Source organism: Eleginops maclovinus, chromosome 4 (assembly GCF_036324505.1).
Source record: "Eleginops maclovinus isolate JMC-PN-2008 ecotype Puerto Natales chromosome 4, JC_Emac_rtc_rv5, whole genome shotgun sequence".
NCBI classification, from domain to species: Eukaryota; Metazoa; Chordata; class Actinopteri; order Perciformes; family Eleginopidae; genus Eleginops; species Eleginops maclovinus.
In genome coordinates this window covers 12,076,800-12,090,374 of record NC_086352.1, presented here as the reverse complement: position 1 = coordinate 12,090,374, position 13,575 = coordinate 12,076,800, and the positions used below count along the sequence as shown (strand labels likewise).

The 13,575-nt window shown below is 39.5% G+C and overlaps 1 protein-coding gene across 1 annotated transcript in view; it reads left to right on the top strand.

The window, feature by feature from the left end:
- The window catches only part of LOC134863070 (MAM domain-containing glycosylphosphatidylinositol anchor protein 1), a 152,376-nt gene that overhangs the window by 113,921 nt on the left and 24,880 nt on the right, over positions 1–13,575 (top strand). Inside the window, 4 exon segments of the mRNA XM_063881337.1 lie at positions 7,362–7,542; positions 7,675–7,698; positions 9,195–9,347; positions 9,526–9,687. Of these exon segments, the coding sequence (XP_063737407.1) occupies positions 7,362–7,542; positions 7,675–7,698; positions 9,195–9,347; positions 9,526–9,687 (520 nt within the window).

Here is a 13,575-nt window from a genome sequence, read left to right as displayed (position 1 = left end):
AGTGGTGTTAGATTAGTCTCGCAGTCACAAACTTGAATTTAGAATTACCATACACTTAAATAACCTCTTACAACATTGCACTCACATCACCTGAAATGTAGTTTTTAGCCAGTAAACAATCTAAATATTCATTCATAGCTAACATACATAGCTGTTCTATACAGTAAATAAATAAATACAGTTTAAAAACCGACACACTTATGCTACTAATGACTACTGTAATATTATGAAGCTGATTTTAATGTTTTGATCTTCCGGAAACTCAAAGACTTTTCTTCTAACCCCAACCCTCTGAGCGGGCCCCTGAACAACGTTTTTAGCCTTTGTCCACAACAGGAGAGCAACCTCAGGCCACCCTTTTGTTTTGTTTCAAACATCTATTCATAATTACTGGCCTTGAGTTAGAAGACAGGAAGGATAATAGTGAATTATACACAACTAGCTTGGGGTAAGTATGTGTGTGTGTGCATGTGTTTGTGTCTGTGTTGGAGATGGTAAAATAGGGGAAATGCTGGGTCTGCCAGCTTGCTTTTGTGCGGATGAATGGCTAATTCCCCTCCTACTTTAAGACTTGGCTGCTTACCTCATTAAGTAAGACTCTTAGGGAGACAGAAAATGAGCACTGGCCTATGCACATTTGATTGCATGCATCAGCTCTCTTAAAAGTCTCCTTCTCTACCTCTCTCTTGTTCCCCCTTCCTTTGTTCTCGTGTCCATTTTCCAATATCTTTCACACACACTATCTCTTCCAGTTTTCCAATACTTCCTTTGCCATCCCTGAGTCTTTTCTGCTCCCACGTGTGCTCCTCTCTCGCGCTTTCCCTCTGCCTTGGTGAACCGTGCCATCTGAACTGTGTGGATGAATAATTGCTGAGTTGTTATGCTGACAGTGTTAACATAATGAGTAAGTGACAGTTTAGGACTTATTAAATGTGGTTGAACTTTAATTCAATTTCAGAGTTTTTACCTGCATATTTTTAGGTGTGCAAGAGAGCGGTAAAAATGTGACCAAAAAAAGAAGGAAAAGCAGACGGTGAGATTGAGCGAGGAAGTGAATGAAGGGGTGCGAAAGAGAGAAATAAGATGCAAATTAAAGAAAAACTGAGAATCTCACTGGTCCTCTCGACTATTAAATAGAGTATGAGAACATTCAAATGTAATACCATCTCAATTTCACAACCCATCTATTTCTGCAACACTCTCTCCAGCTCATCCTCTTAACGCCCTGACACTCTTTTTAGCACATACAAAATGATATATGGGGTCCAGGGGGAGACATGAAGACACAGAGGGGAATTAAAGAGAACTCAGATCAGTTCATATTAAGCACTTATTTTCACTGTAGGTCTGAGCACATGCCAATAGTGTTTCCATTACTTGTTATTCCTATGTAAGTGGTTGTGTTGTATGAACGATTGGCTAATTTATTCGTAAACTGTGTGTACGGCATATGTCTATGTATGCTGAACTCTGTTCTTGACCCCCGCTTGTAGGGCTTGTCAGTAACTTCATTGTGTGTGTGTGTGTGTGTGTGTGTGTGTGTGTGTGTGTGTGTGTGTGTGTGTGTGTGTGTGTGTGTGTGTGTGTGTGTGTGTGTGTGTGTGTGTGTGTGTGTGTGTGTGTGTGTGTGTGTGTGTGTGTGTGTGTGTGTGTGTGTGTGTGTGTGTGTGTGTGTGTGTGTGTCATATACCCATTACCAGGCTGCCAAATCATCATTTACACCTCTCAACTTAGTTTGGTTCTCCCTGCGGGGGTTTTCCCTGTGTAGGAATTAACAGAGTTAACAGGCCTGCCTTGTTTCATCAAGTTGTCCTTACACTCCTTTTCTACCCCCCGACTTCCACCCCTTCAGTTTCCTAAAGAATAACGTAATTAATGAGAGAAAATCCACATATGATGATCTTACCTTTTTGCAACAAAGGAGAACGATTTGCTAAGCCCCAGCTAATTATAGAGACCTTTCCTCTAAAACTGTGTGCTGGCGTAGGAGGTTGTCTGTCTTAAGATTTGCACCTTTTTAATTAATTGTGTTCATGTCTCATTCATATGCATTGAGAGGAGTATCATGTTAATATCATGCTGCATTCAGATTCATTTAATTTAGTAGGGTCACAAGAAGATTAAACATTCTGCTCTACAAAGCAGCTACAGATGCGTACACAACTGAAACAAATAAAACTATTTTATTTTCTGTCTTCTTCTGTTTTGATCTTCTCAGAGGAAATTAGCACTTTGTATGCTACCTCACCAAATACCTTTCATTCCATAGCCTTACCCAATTTCTTTACCAACTATATGTATAGTATAATGAAACATTTACATAATTGTATGCCTTTCGAATTATTACAACCAGTTCAAACCTTACGAACACAGCATCTGCTGTAGTGAAGCGTACACTTTCTGTACACATATACTGCAGAGAAACTCAGATCAGAGAACTAATCGAAATCAAAGGATTCTCAGTTTGTACTCTTCTTTTGTATTGTGGCTTTCATATTGCTTTTTCTGCCTTCACACACCTTTCTACTTCCATCTCTCAATCTTTCCACCTCATCTTCTATATCGACCACTCGTCTGCCTGTGGCTATGGAGTTGTGGATTGTGTGTATCACTGGAGCAGTGCGGCTATTAGCTGACCTGGCTTCAGATCATAAGGCACAGTCACACACAGTCACACAAACTCTTCTGTGCAAACACACATGCCCATTATCATATATATGAGAAATTAAGAATATTCATGATGAATTAGAGTTGTACGTTAAATCAAATGTATGAATAATTTATGGACAAACTCAACCTCACTATGCAGATTTACTCGTATATTCACACAAGGCCAGGAAGAGAGCACATAGGCCTTTGCAAGCACTCATAAATACAGACACAGTGCACACATGCGCACATGATGACTACTTCACTTACACACACACACACACACACACACACACACACACACACACACACACACACACACACACACACACACACACACACACACACACACACACACACACACACACACACACACACACACACACAATTTCAATGAATTGCTGGATAAGTCATGAAAGGGATCCATTAGTAGAGGATAATAGAAAAATTAACCTTGCACTCCTTAGTGTTTGAAGAAGCCGCCTCCTCTCAACACTTTGAGCATACACACAAACACAAACACACACACACACACACACACGCACACACTCCTGTCTATGTTACAATCTCATGGCTGCTCTCTCACCCTCTTTCACACATTCTGTCTTGTCTCTTTGTTGACAGCTGATAAAGACACAGCTGAAAACACTGTCTGGCTTAAATTCGTGGAAGCATGTGGCACAGGAACACACACACAAACACGCACACACCTCAAGAGAAGTATATGGACTTCCATATTAATTTGTCATCACCCCTCTGTCTCTGTTAATATGTCACTCTCTTACTCGGGTCACATCTGACTGTCTCATTCTGGTGGACCTTTCTTTTCATGCTGTATGTCTTTCTCCCCATTTACTTCCCATTCACTGTCACTTAAGCACACACACAAACACACACATTTTGTCAGTTGACCTATTGAGGGAAACAGAGTGTTTTACCTGCAGTGGGTGCAGCTGAATTGCTGTGAGTCACACTTCAGCACTTTATTGATCCAGTGTGTGTTTTCAGATCCATGTGTGTGTGTGTGTGTGTGTGTGTGTGTGTTTTGCATGCATTTACTCTAGTTATTTTTTCCTATCATCTACAGTATATCACACATTCTAACCAGGACCGAAAGAAGAGTGTGTGTGTGTGTGTGTGTGTGTGTGTGTGTGTGTGTGTGTTTGTGTGTGTGTGTGTGTGTGTGTGTGTGTGTGTGTGTGTTGCACTTACTTCTGAAGCTCAGACTCCTCAGCATTCTTACCTTATCTCTCCGTGCTAACACACACTCTATGCATATTGCATGAGCATAGCTTTTCTATCCTGCTATATTTCACATAATTATGCATATGCTGTATGAGAAATGTGTAAATGTTTATATGGATGAATGTGAGCATAAGTGGAAGTTAAAAGGGCACAATACATTTTACATTGTAACTGCTACAATGCAAAATACACTGTTCAGTATACAGTATGTCGTTTACGTAGTCAGTTATGGTCGATTAACTTAGCAAGCACTTGAGCAAATGTCTTACAATGCATATTATACAGTGCATGCCTTAATCATTACATAAACACCATACAAAGTGCTTCGCAGTAAAGATTGCACTCAGAACCTTCAAATTTCCCAGAATTAGAAAATATTTTTTAGGAAAAAGTATACAAATTGTAGTTCTCTACGTGGATTACCTCCTACAGCGCTATAGGTTGCACTCTGCTTCCTCCCTCAGCCTTTTATCTTTGAATGCAATTGGCCGTTTACACTTTTCATTTGTTAAAGTGTTAAAATTGGTTTCCAGTAGAAAGTAGTTTCATATACAGAATGGTTCATAGTAACTAAAGGTACTTATTCTGTATCTGACTCAGCATTTCATGTTACTTTATTCTTGTATTCCACTAGATATCAGATGAAAATACTTCTCTTTTTACTCCACTACATGTATTTGACATGATGTTTTTCCAAATTGCAAACAAAGTAAGATTTGACATAAAGAACACAACATTGTGAGCCCCAACACAGATTAAGTTTGTTTGTTTTGTTTGAAAAATATCTATTTGTGATCCATCAGATTGTCCAGGTATTCCAATCCTAGGGACAAAACGATATACAGTCCTTTATTTATACTGTTTTAATGCAAGACTTTTACTTGCAATACAGTAAGTGTCCAAGATTCCAGGATTGGATATACCTGTTTCCTTTATAGTAATCAAATCATAAATTGTACTTATTTATTGCTTTATTTGGTCCCAAAGTAAAGCTTTCAGCAGCTAGGGGTCCAGAACCATAGTCATGAAAACTTTAACAAGACACATCGCTATTTGAGAAATCGAAACCGGTGACCTTTCCTTAATGTGATGGTCTCTTAAACCAAAAGGTTGCTTTGCTGCTTTTCTATTGAAAGATGCAGTATCCTGTTATCCATATAATCCTGCTCAAAAAAGTTAGATCTCCTCCTTCTTCATTCCCTGTTAGCTGATGCTGCTAACTAGAGGGATATTTGGTGGGTGAAATTTTGGAATCAACCAAAAATGTTTGGATCACAGCGGCTGCATTACAAACAAACAGGTGTCCTGTGCGCAAAGGTCATAGCAATCATGCCAATGCTTTGTGCTCAGAGGTTGCTGGGAAAATGTAAATGGACTAGCAGACTAAAGGATTCTTTGACACAATGAACATGTATTCAAAGAGAGGAGATTCTTTTGTTATTTGTTAAGAGAAAATGTGGTTTGTATTTAGGAGAAAATAGCATTTGATCTCGGTTGAAGGCTACCTGCTGTTGTGAAAGGCAGGAGAAAGATGTTCCATGACTGGCAAGAGAGGGTGAAAAGTTGGAAAAACTGAAAATTGGAAACAGACAGACTGGCACTGAAAAAATAAGATTTAACAGCCATTAGTGGCATAGGGCCTGGTGAGGAAGGATGATTTGATTCCAAGTGTGTTGCCCAGCACAAACTTGCAGGCACCAGGCTGTGGCTGCCATATGGGACTGGCATAATAATTGGACTCATACCAAATTCTTTGCAGCCTGTGCAGAAGTCACCATGGTCTTGTTAATAGAAATGATTAGTACAGTCTAGCTAGAGTTTGAGTTTTTGGTAGGCAGTAGACATCCAACTGGAATAGCACACCTGAACTTGAGTGTCACAGGACAGGAGAAAAAGCCGATTTTCACATACAGTACTGAAGCAATTATAGGGAAAGTAATGGGATGCATCAGTGTATGACTTCCCAAACTGTTAACTATTTGGACTGGAATGGCTGAATAGACACACAATAACAACAATGCACTTTCTAATTGTTATTTGATATCTTCCATAATTACCCAACAAAAATGGAATAGACAGAAATTGTTAATATAACTTATGTTTTATTTTGCTTGTTGATCTGTTTTATCAATTTTCGTTTTGTTGGAAGGGCTTTGTGTCTGTGGACATTTACCATACACACACACACACACACACACACACACACACACACACACACACACACACACACACACACACACACACACACACACACACACACAACTATGTACACTTATCCTGCATGCATTACCTGATAATGGCATGCTGTGGGTGTACTAAGGTGTTATGCTGGAGTGGCTGACCTAATGCATTAGATTGAGCTCACTGTCAGGTCTTTAAGTAGCTGGGATCAGAGGCAGATACACAGCTAATGGATCCTTCTCTCTGTGGGTGGAATAACGCAGCGATAGCTCTATTAAAAGTGGTGCTAACGGGGAAAAAACACCTAACCTAACTTTCAAAACATGAGGAGACAACAACTGGACTGCAGTAACATCATAGCCGTTTTCATTTTCAGTCTGTAACAAACAGATACTTCTTCTTTTTAAAGGCTTGGGATTTGAGCTGCAAAGTGAAAGATATATTTCTTTACATTATACTGTTAGAGGTTATATTTATTTAGCCTATGTTGTCTCTGCTTTGGGCATTTTAATATCACTCAGTAACTTCCCTTTTTAAATGCAAAGTATGGTTCAGGAAACCAGCATTGTTTGGTGGTAATTCTTTTGACAGCTGTTCAGCTTTTTTGGGGGTAAAAGATTAGTTTGAAACAAGTATGCAGTCCAATGTATCTACAATCCAAGTCTTGGGGTAGTTTGACTGGCTGTGAGCCCAGAACTGGCTGTATGCCCATGGCAAATTACATTGACGGTAAATGTAAATGCCAGAAAACGTGTGCATAACGAAACGTAAAGTAATATGAGGATAAAGTGATTAATAAGCCTTGTGTAAATAAAGGATTGGTGTTTCTGCAATATGAAGCACATATCTTTGATGATTCATTTAGAGAAATGCTTTGATCACATCTGAGCAGTAGGCATTTCTGTCAGAGTTTCACTTTTTCTGTTCACATAAAATTATATTAGCACTCTAATTCTGTAAGATCAGTTAATATTACTGGGAAAATCTTACCAGGTGCAGATGTACTGAGGCTTTGTGTGAGCAAATCAACACAACATGGTCGAGATAAAAGTGAAGATGGTATGAAGAAAAGAGAATCAGCTTCACAGAGTTGACAACAGAAATTGTACCCTCTTACTGCTTCTGCTTTCTCTGTCGGATTTTTTGGTGATCATCTTTTTTCCATGCAATGTGTTTCTTTTTATTTGTACTGTTTTTAGCAAGTGTTTGCATATTTGTTAAGTATACATTTTAAAATTTCTGCGTCTTCCCTGCTTGTTTGTGTGTGTTCCTCTCTACAAATCTAGAACAAGCAGAACGTGCTGTCAAAGCAGATAGACCTCAAGGGCAAGGAGCCAGAGAAGGGTGTGCTGCTGTCCCACACCATATCAGACCTGAGGATCCCTCTGTCCTACGAGGTCCGACTGGCACCCATCACCACCTATAGCACCGGGGAGTACGCCAGTCGCGTCATACAGTACTCAGAGCGTAAGTCTTACCAAACCACTTTTTACCAAAGATTTTTCTCACGTAATTATCTTTCATTTTTTGATAAAGATTTACAATTTACAAAACATGTATAACTTGACGAAGCATAACTGTTTTTGTTTTTCCAAACAGCCTACACCTACCCAAGACCTTCAGGTGAGACTTCTCTATTAACTGCAATCATCTGGTTTTTAATGTTAGATGGCTAATTAAGCTTTAATGCTGAAATAAATATCAGCACAGTTTTGTCAAGGCAACATGTGGCATGACACTTCCTTGTTCTCAATTAAATCTTGAGAGTTTGGGAACAGAAAGAAAGTTATCCATGACATTAAAGTTCAGACTATGTCACCTTACAGTTGTGCCTCCTTTATCCCTCTGTTAGCTCCCCTCGCGAGTCCTTCTCTCCCTGCCTCTCATCCTCACTCTTGCAATCCCTCTTTCTTTACAGTCAATTGCATCTTGTCTATGTTCTTCATTAAGAGACACACAGCATTTTTCTGGCAGGAGTGGCAGTTGGCTCAGCCAGGGTGAAGCAATTAAAACAACAGCAGATTGGAACAGACTGCGAGAACAACAGTGCAAATTGAAAGGAGCGCATGTAGTGCGGCTGGGTGTGAATAGTAATAGATTAGCTCACTGAAACAAAGAAGCACAAACAAGCCGTCCTCTTGGGTATCGCAGGCCATATGCATCTGCAGCGGACTGTGTGAGTGTTTGGGAAGCTCTCACGGAATCTGTCAGCTTGGATGGTTTTTGATAGCTGTTGTTGAACTCGCTTGCCTCTATTTCCATTTGTCTGGTGAGTCTGTCATAATGGCAGAGCACTACAGATGGGCTAATGGAGGGGATAACATGGAGAGAAGCCCTTCTATCTGGTTTAACAAGACACGTCAACATCACGGATAATGGCATTTCTCTTTGCACATATATTTCTCCAAATTATATATCTTTCTCCCTTCCCTCGTATGTGGCAAAATCAAAAAGTAAAAGTCTGACTCAATATGAAACTCAAGAGATTGTTCTTTAGTTGACGATGCATCTGATCAAAGCCAAAGAGCAATGTGCTAAAAAAAATCTGACTTGATATATTTCAGACATACATCAAAATGTAAGTTCTCTCTTTTTTAATCAATTGATCTTTTTCCCCTTTTTATAAGCAGCCTGTAAAATGTTAACACGTCTCATATTTGAAATAGAGAATCAAAATCAACATCTAGCTTAAACCACAGTACAGTAGGTCAACTTTTAGAGTAAAAACCTATTAACAAAGTTGTTTTCCTTTTCAATATGTCTAGTTTTTCTACATTTGATAATGCCTGGCCTAATCCTAGTTACCTTTAAAGTGTTCTACATGTGGGAGTCATACATCAGAATATGCATAATTCACTTTAAGTTTCACATTATACACCCTGCCTCCCACATTGTGCCTATCACTTTGTCAGTAATTGCCTGGCTGTTTGATCTTCACATTTGAATTGCATATTGCAGAGGTTATTATATAGCTATATCGTTGCCATTAATATTACGGTAAAAGTGGGTCGGAAAAAAACCTGAAGATTTATGTCATCTGCAGTTTGTAATGTCAAATGCTTTAAATGTCACTGATCAAAAGCTTTTTTCTGATTTTTCTCCACATACACACCTCCCAGACCATGTGTGTGGTTTTGGGGATGACAGGATCTGTGGTTTCTCTCAAGACCGGAGTGACGTCTTCGACTGGACGAGACAAAATCACCTAACCCAGAATCCCAAGCGATCTGCAAATACTGGACCAGAGACTGACCGCAGTGGAACCAAGGAAGGTGAGAAAGCCGGGGAAAGATTTTATTTACAGTTTCAGTTCTATGTGTGGTTGCCAAAGTTTTGCGGCAACAGAGCTGAATATAATACACAATGTACAATTATACAACATTGTAATTGTATTCCTTTTTCTGTTGCATTCGAGACTCGGACAAAAGAGTGTTTTCTTGTATGTTTCAGGGTACTACATGTACATTGAAGCATCACGGCCACGTACTGAGGGGGATAAGGCTCGTCTGCTTTCTCCACTTTTTAATGTGACCTCCGTCAGAGGCCCCAAGGGCTCCGGAAGAGTCCCATACTGTGTCTCTTTCTACTACCACATGAAGGGCAAACATATTGGTGAGTAATACAACAAAATATAATTTCTCTTTCAATATGGACAAACAGTAGTGGGCACTCTCATACTCAATGCAATCAGAGTTCTCATATTGCTGAACTCTGTTCTTGACCCCCCGCTTGTAGGGCTTGTCAGTAACTTCATTGTGTGTGTGTGTGTGTGTGTGTGTGTGTGTGTGTGTGTGTGTGTGTGTGTGTGTGTGTGTGTGTGTGTGTGTGTGTGTGTGTGTGTGTGTGTGTGTGTGTGTGTGTGTGTGTGTGTGTGTGTGTGTGTGTGTGTGTGTGTGTGTGTGTGTGTGTGTGTGTGGGAGAGTGAAGGAGGAGGTAGGGGCGTTATAAAGTTCTGCTTGTTTCTTCTTGTGCCTCAGTGTGTGTTTGGATGTGGCTGAAGGGGGCAGTGGGTGTGTGATTTATGGTAGTGGCAAGACACAATCAGTCATTTGGGGGAGCTGTTCATCATAATATGCTCCGTCACACAACTAGAATGCATACATCTTGTAGCCTACACACCTGCACACACACTTTAACACACACCCACACATGCATACCATGCACACAGGAATGGGTTCACACAAAAAATGTATAGCAAAAGTTGCAAATACACACACACACACACACACACACACACACACACACACACACACACACACACACACACACACACACACACACACACACACACACACACACACACACACACTGTTGATTTATGTGTCCATAGCCCAAGCCTGCAGGCTTCACTGTAACATTTGTTACATTCTGACCTGCCCGGTCTCCTAAGGATATTATAGTGTATGGAAGCGCACTGTGTTGGTCTGTGAATGTGTGTGTGTGCATACTTTACTGTATGAATATGATGAACGGCATTTTGTCTGAAACATTGATGGAGGATTTAACTATGATATACAAAGCATACTTATGCTCACACATGTTTTTTAGCCATTAGCAATATTAACTGTTTTTGTCGACCACTTTTAACAACTGAAATGTCTTTACTAAAGGAAATCAACAATTAGCAGTGTGATGGTTATGAAATTACACACATACATCGTCCTATTGCTTTCTTCTTAATCATCACCACACATTTGAATCAAAAATTCATAGTCCGGGAAAAAGGAATCTGGCGCATCATCAACATCAATGAGCTATAAGCCATGTGTAGCTTTACAGAGCCACTATCAGACACATGAAGTCTGAAAGCTACACATTGCAGCACTTATACTGTGTATATAAGAGCATAATCTCTACTCAGTTAGATCACATTTCACAAGCTCAGTGAAATGTTGTAATTGATCTTACCGGCAATCAGGCAGTGACATTATTGAGTAAGACTATTAACACAGACAGGGAATTTTTCCACATTTTAAATTAATGCACAAAGGTACCCAGAACCACACAAAAACATGCTAATTTCCAGATGTATTGATTCATTCAATTGATGCATTTCCTTTTTTTATAACTCAAAGAACATTATAATGGATGCTTCCATCGACAAAGATCCGCTGTGCTGTGAATTCTGTTCATCAACATGACAGAAAGTTTTCCCTTTGCTCACAAAATTAACAGTCTGACCTTTACATTGTATACACTCTGGCAGCTGTTTTGAAAAAGTTCTAAATCCAGAGTACAGATAAAATCAGATGGTGGACCAAGCTAGAGCTTAAATGTTATCCAATATTTACTTACAATCAACACACAGTCAGAAACATGACTAATGGTTTTATCCTTCCTCTCTGTTCCTGCTGAATGTGGGGAGTTGTTTGCTAAAATGCTATAAATTGGCACATGATTGATAAACAAATGCAATACTATTCCTATAATTTAGAAGTTCTTATCCCCCCTAGTCTTATTGCTGTCTCAGTAAGGAGAATATCCATACCTCCCTTATTAAATTCTGGGTTAGTGATACTTTTCTATTTATTTGGTTAAATGTATGGCTATCTAAACTCTAAACTATCTAAAGTGGCTTTCTTCATTGAGGTTATTTTCCAGTCTCCCTTCCTATTTTCTCTTTCAATATATTGCTGCATGGTACAATTCAAAGCACGTTACGTTTAATTTATTAGTGTATGCACTTGTATTGTGTATACCCCTCAAGGTCTCAGGTAGGAGCTTCACAGGAAAACAAGGAGACGCGTAAATGCTAAATCAGTCACAGAGCGCTTGCTTACGATTAGTACATTCTGTTAGCAGTTACGCCCAGCTCTGCTACAAGTCCTCCCTCAATTTACTCTGTTGTTTTCCCAGTCTCTTCCAATCTGTTGTCACTTTAATTGCCTTACCTTGGCAGAGCTCACACTCCTGCCAGGAAGACACAGTGTGACTCTTAATGACCAAAAGAGACAAAATGAGGATAAGAAAGAGGGGTCAGGGAGAGGAGAGATGAGACGAGAAGAGTGAGAGAAGAATAGGAGTGGGCAAGCCTTGGGAAGGAATATAGAGGTCTAATGAAGAGGAAGGGACAACCAGCAAAGGTAGGAAAAAGAGATGGACAAAGACAAATGAAGTGCAACAACAAAGGAAGCATGAGCAAACAAGTATGGGGAGGCATTGAAGGGAGCTAAAATAAAGCCTAGAATCGAGAGCTGCAGTACAGGATGAAAGAGCTAGTGGTTTATCCTCAAGCACTCCAACAAGTTCAATGCACTTAATCGTATAGCGTTCAAGTACTGTACGTTTTAAAAGAGCTGGATATGTTAAAAGCATTTAGGTACTTTGACACATTTTTAGAAATGCTGTAGAAATGTTGCTCTTTTCTGACCCACATATAAATAAGCTGTTTTATAATCATTGTTTTATGTGAATATGTAACAGGTTAAACTATTTTTGAGGATATTCAAATTGAAAAGAAAGCATATGATCCAAGATGAGTTTGGTTTTTGGGTATGAAATAGTCTAGTACTGCAAATAAAGACTTCCCTGTGTGATGTTTTTTGTTGTTCACCTTAATGCGCTTCTCTCTGGGCTTGCTGGCAGCAACAGTAAACAACATTTAATTAGTTTTGTTTGGCATTGGGTAGTATTTCAGACTGGCTCAGATTGCCAATGGCAAGCTTTTCCTAAAATCACTGGATTATTTTTCACTTCACAGTCATGGAAAGCAAATTAGAGTTTGGGGTTATTTAAATGTTTCACTGTTTGTATACAGTTTTTGATTGAGCTTTGTATTACTTTTAATTAGTTTGCTGTACAGATATTTACAGAACTAGAAGATAATGGGGTGCCTGTGTTTCAGGTACAGTAAAACACTTTAAAACCTTTTAGGTTTAGATACTCATTCTCGAAAAAACATTCTGATAAGCTTGTTGTCTAAAACAGCTTTAGCTACGATTTTTACTTTTGCCGCTGAATTGGTTATCTCGTTAGAAAATTGGATACACATTTTGTGCTTGTTGCATGGTGGCATGAACTATAGTGTTGGCTCTCATTCTAACCCACACCTGAAACAGAGACAAACAGCATATTATGGGCAGAGGGACAGGAGATCCAATGCACGCCTACTTTTGATTATTTAAAAAACATGTATAACTTATTTAAGTTCAAGAAGTGTGTATGTGTAATCAGACTGTGTGTGTGGCGGTGTTCCTTTGCCATCCTCCCCACTCACAATACTGACAAGTAGCCCTGATAGAGCTGTGCTTTCTCCTCTGCCTCTCTGACACTCTTAAAAACACACTCTGTTTTACCTCGGCCCAATCAATAGACTGCTTATCAGAGTGCTCTTCATTTTTCTTGTGTTTGTATGTGAATGTGTGTGTGTGGGGGCGAGTGAAAGGTGAGGGTGAGACAGGAGAATGGGTAGTGAATGAGCAAGGAGACAACAAGGCTCAGAAATGTGAAGGTAGAATGACAGAGTGCCAGATGAGAGTGGGCTACACCAGCATTAGTTAT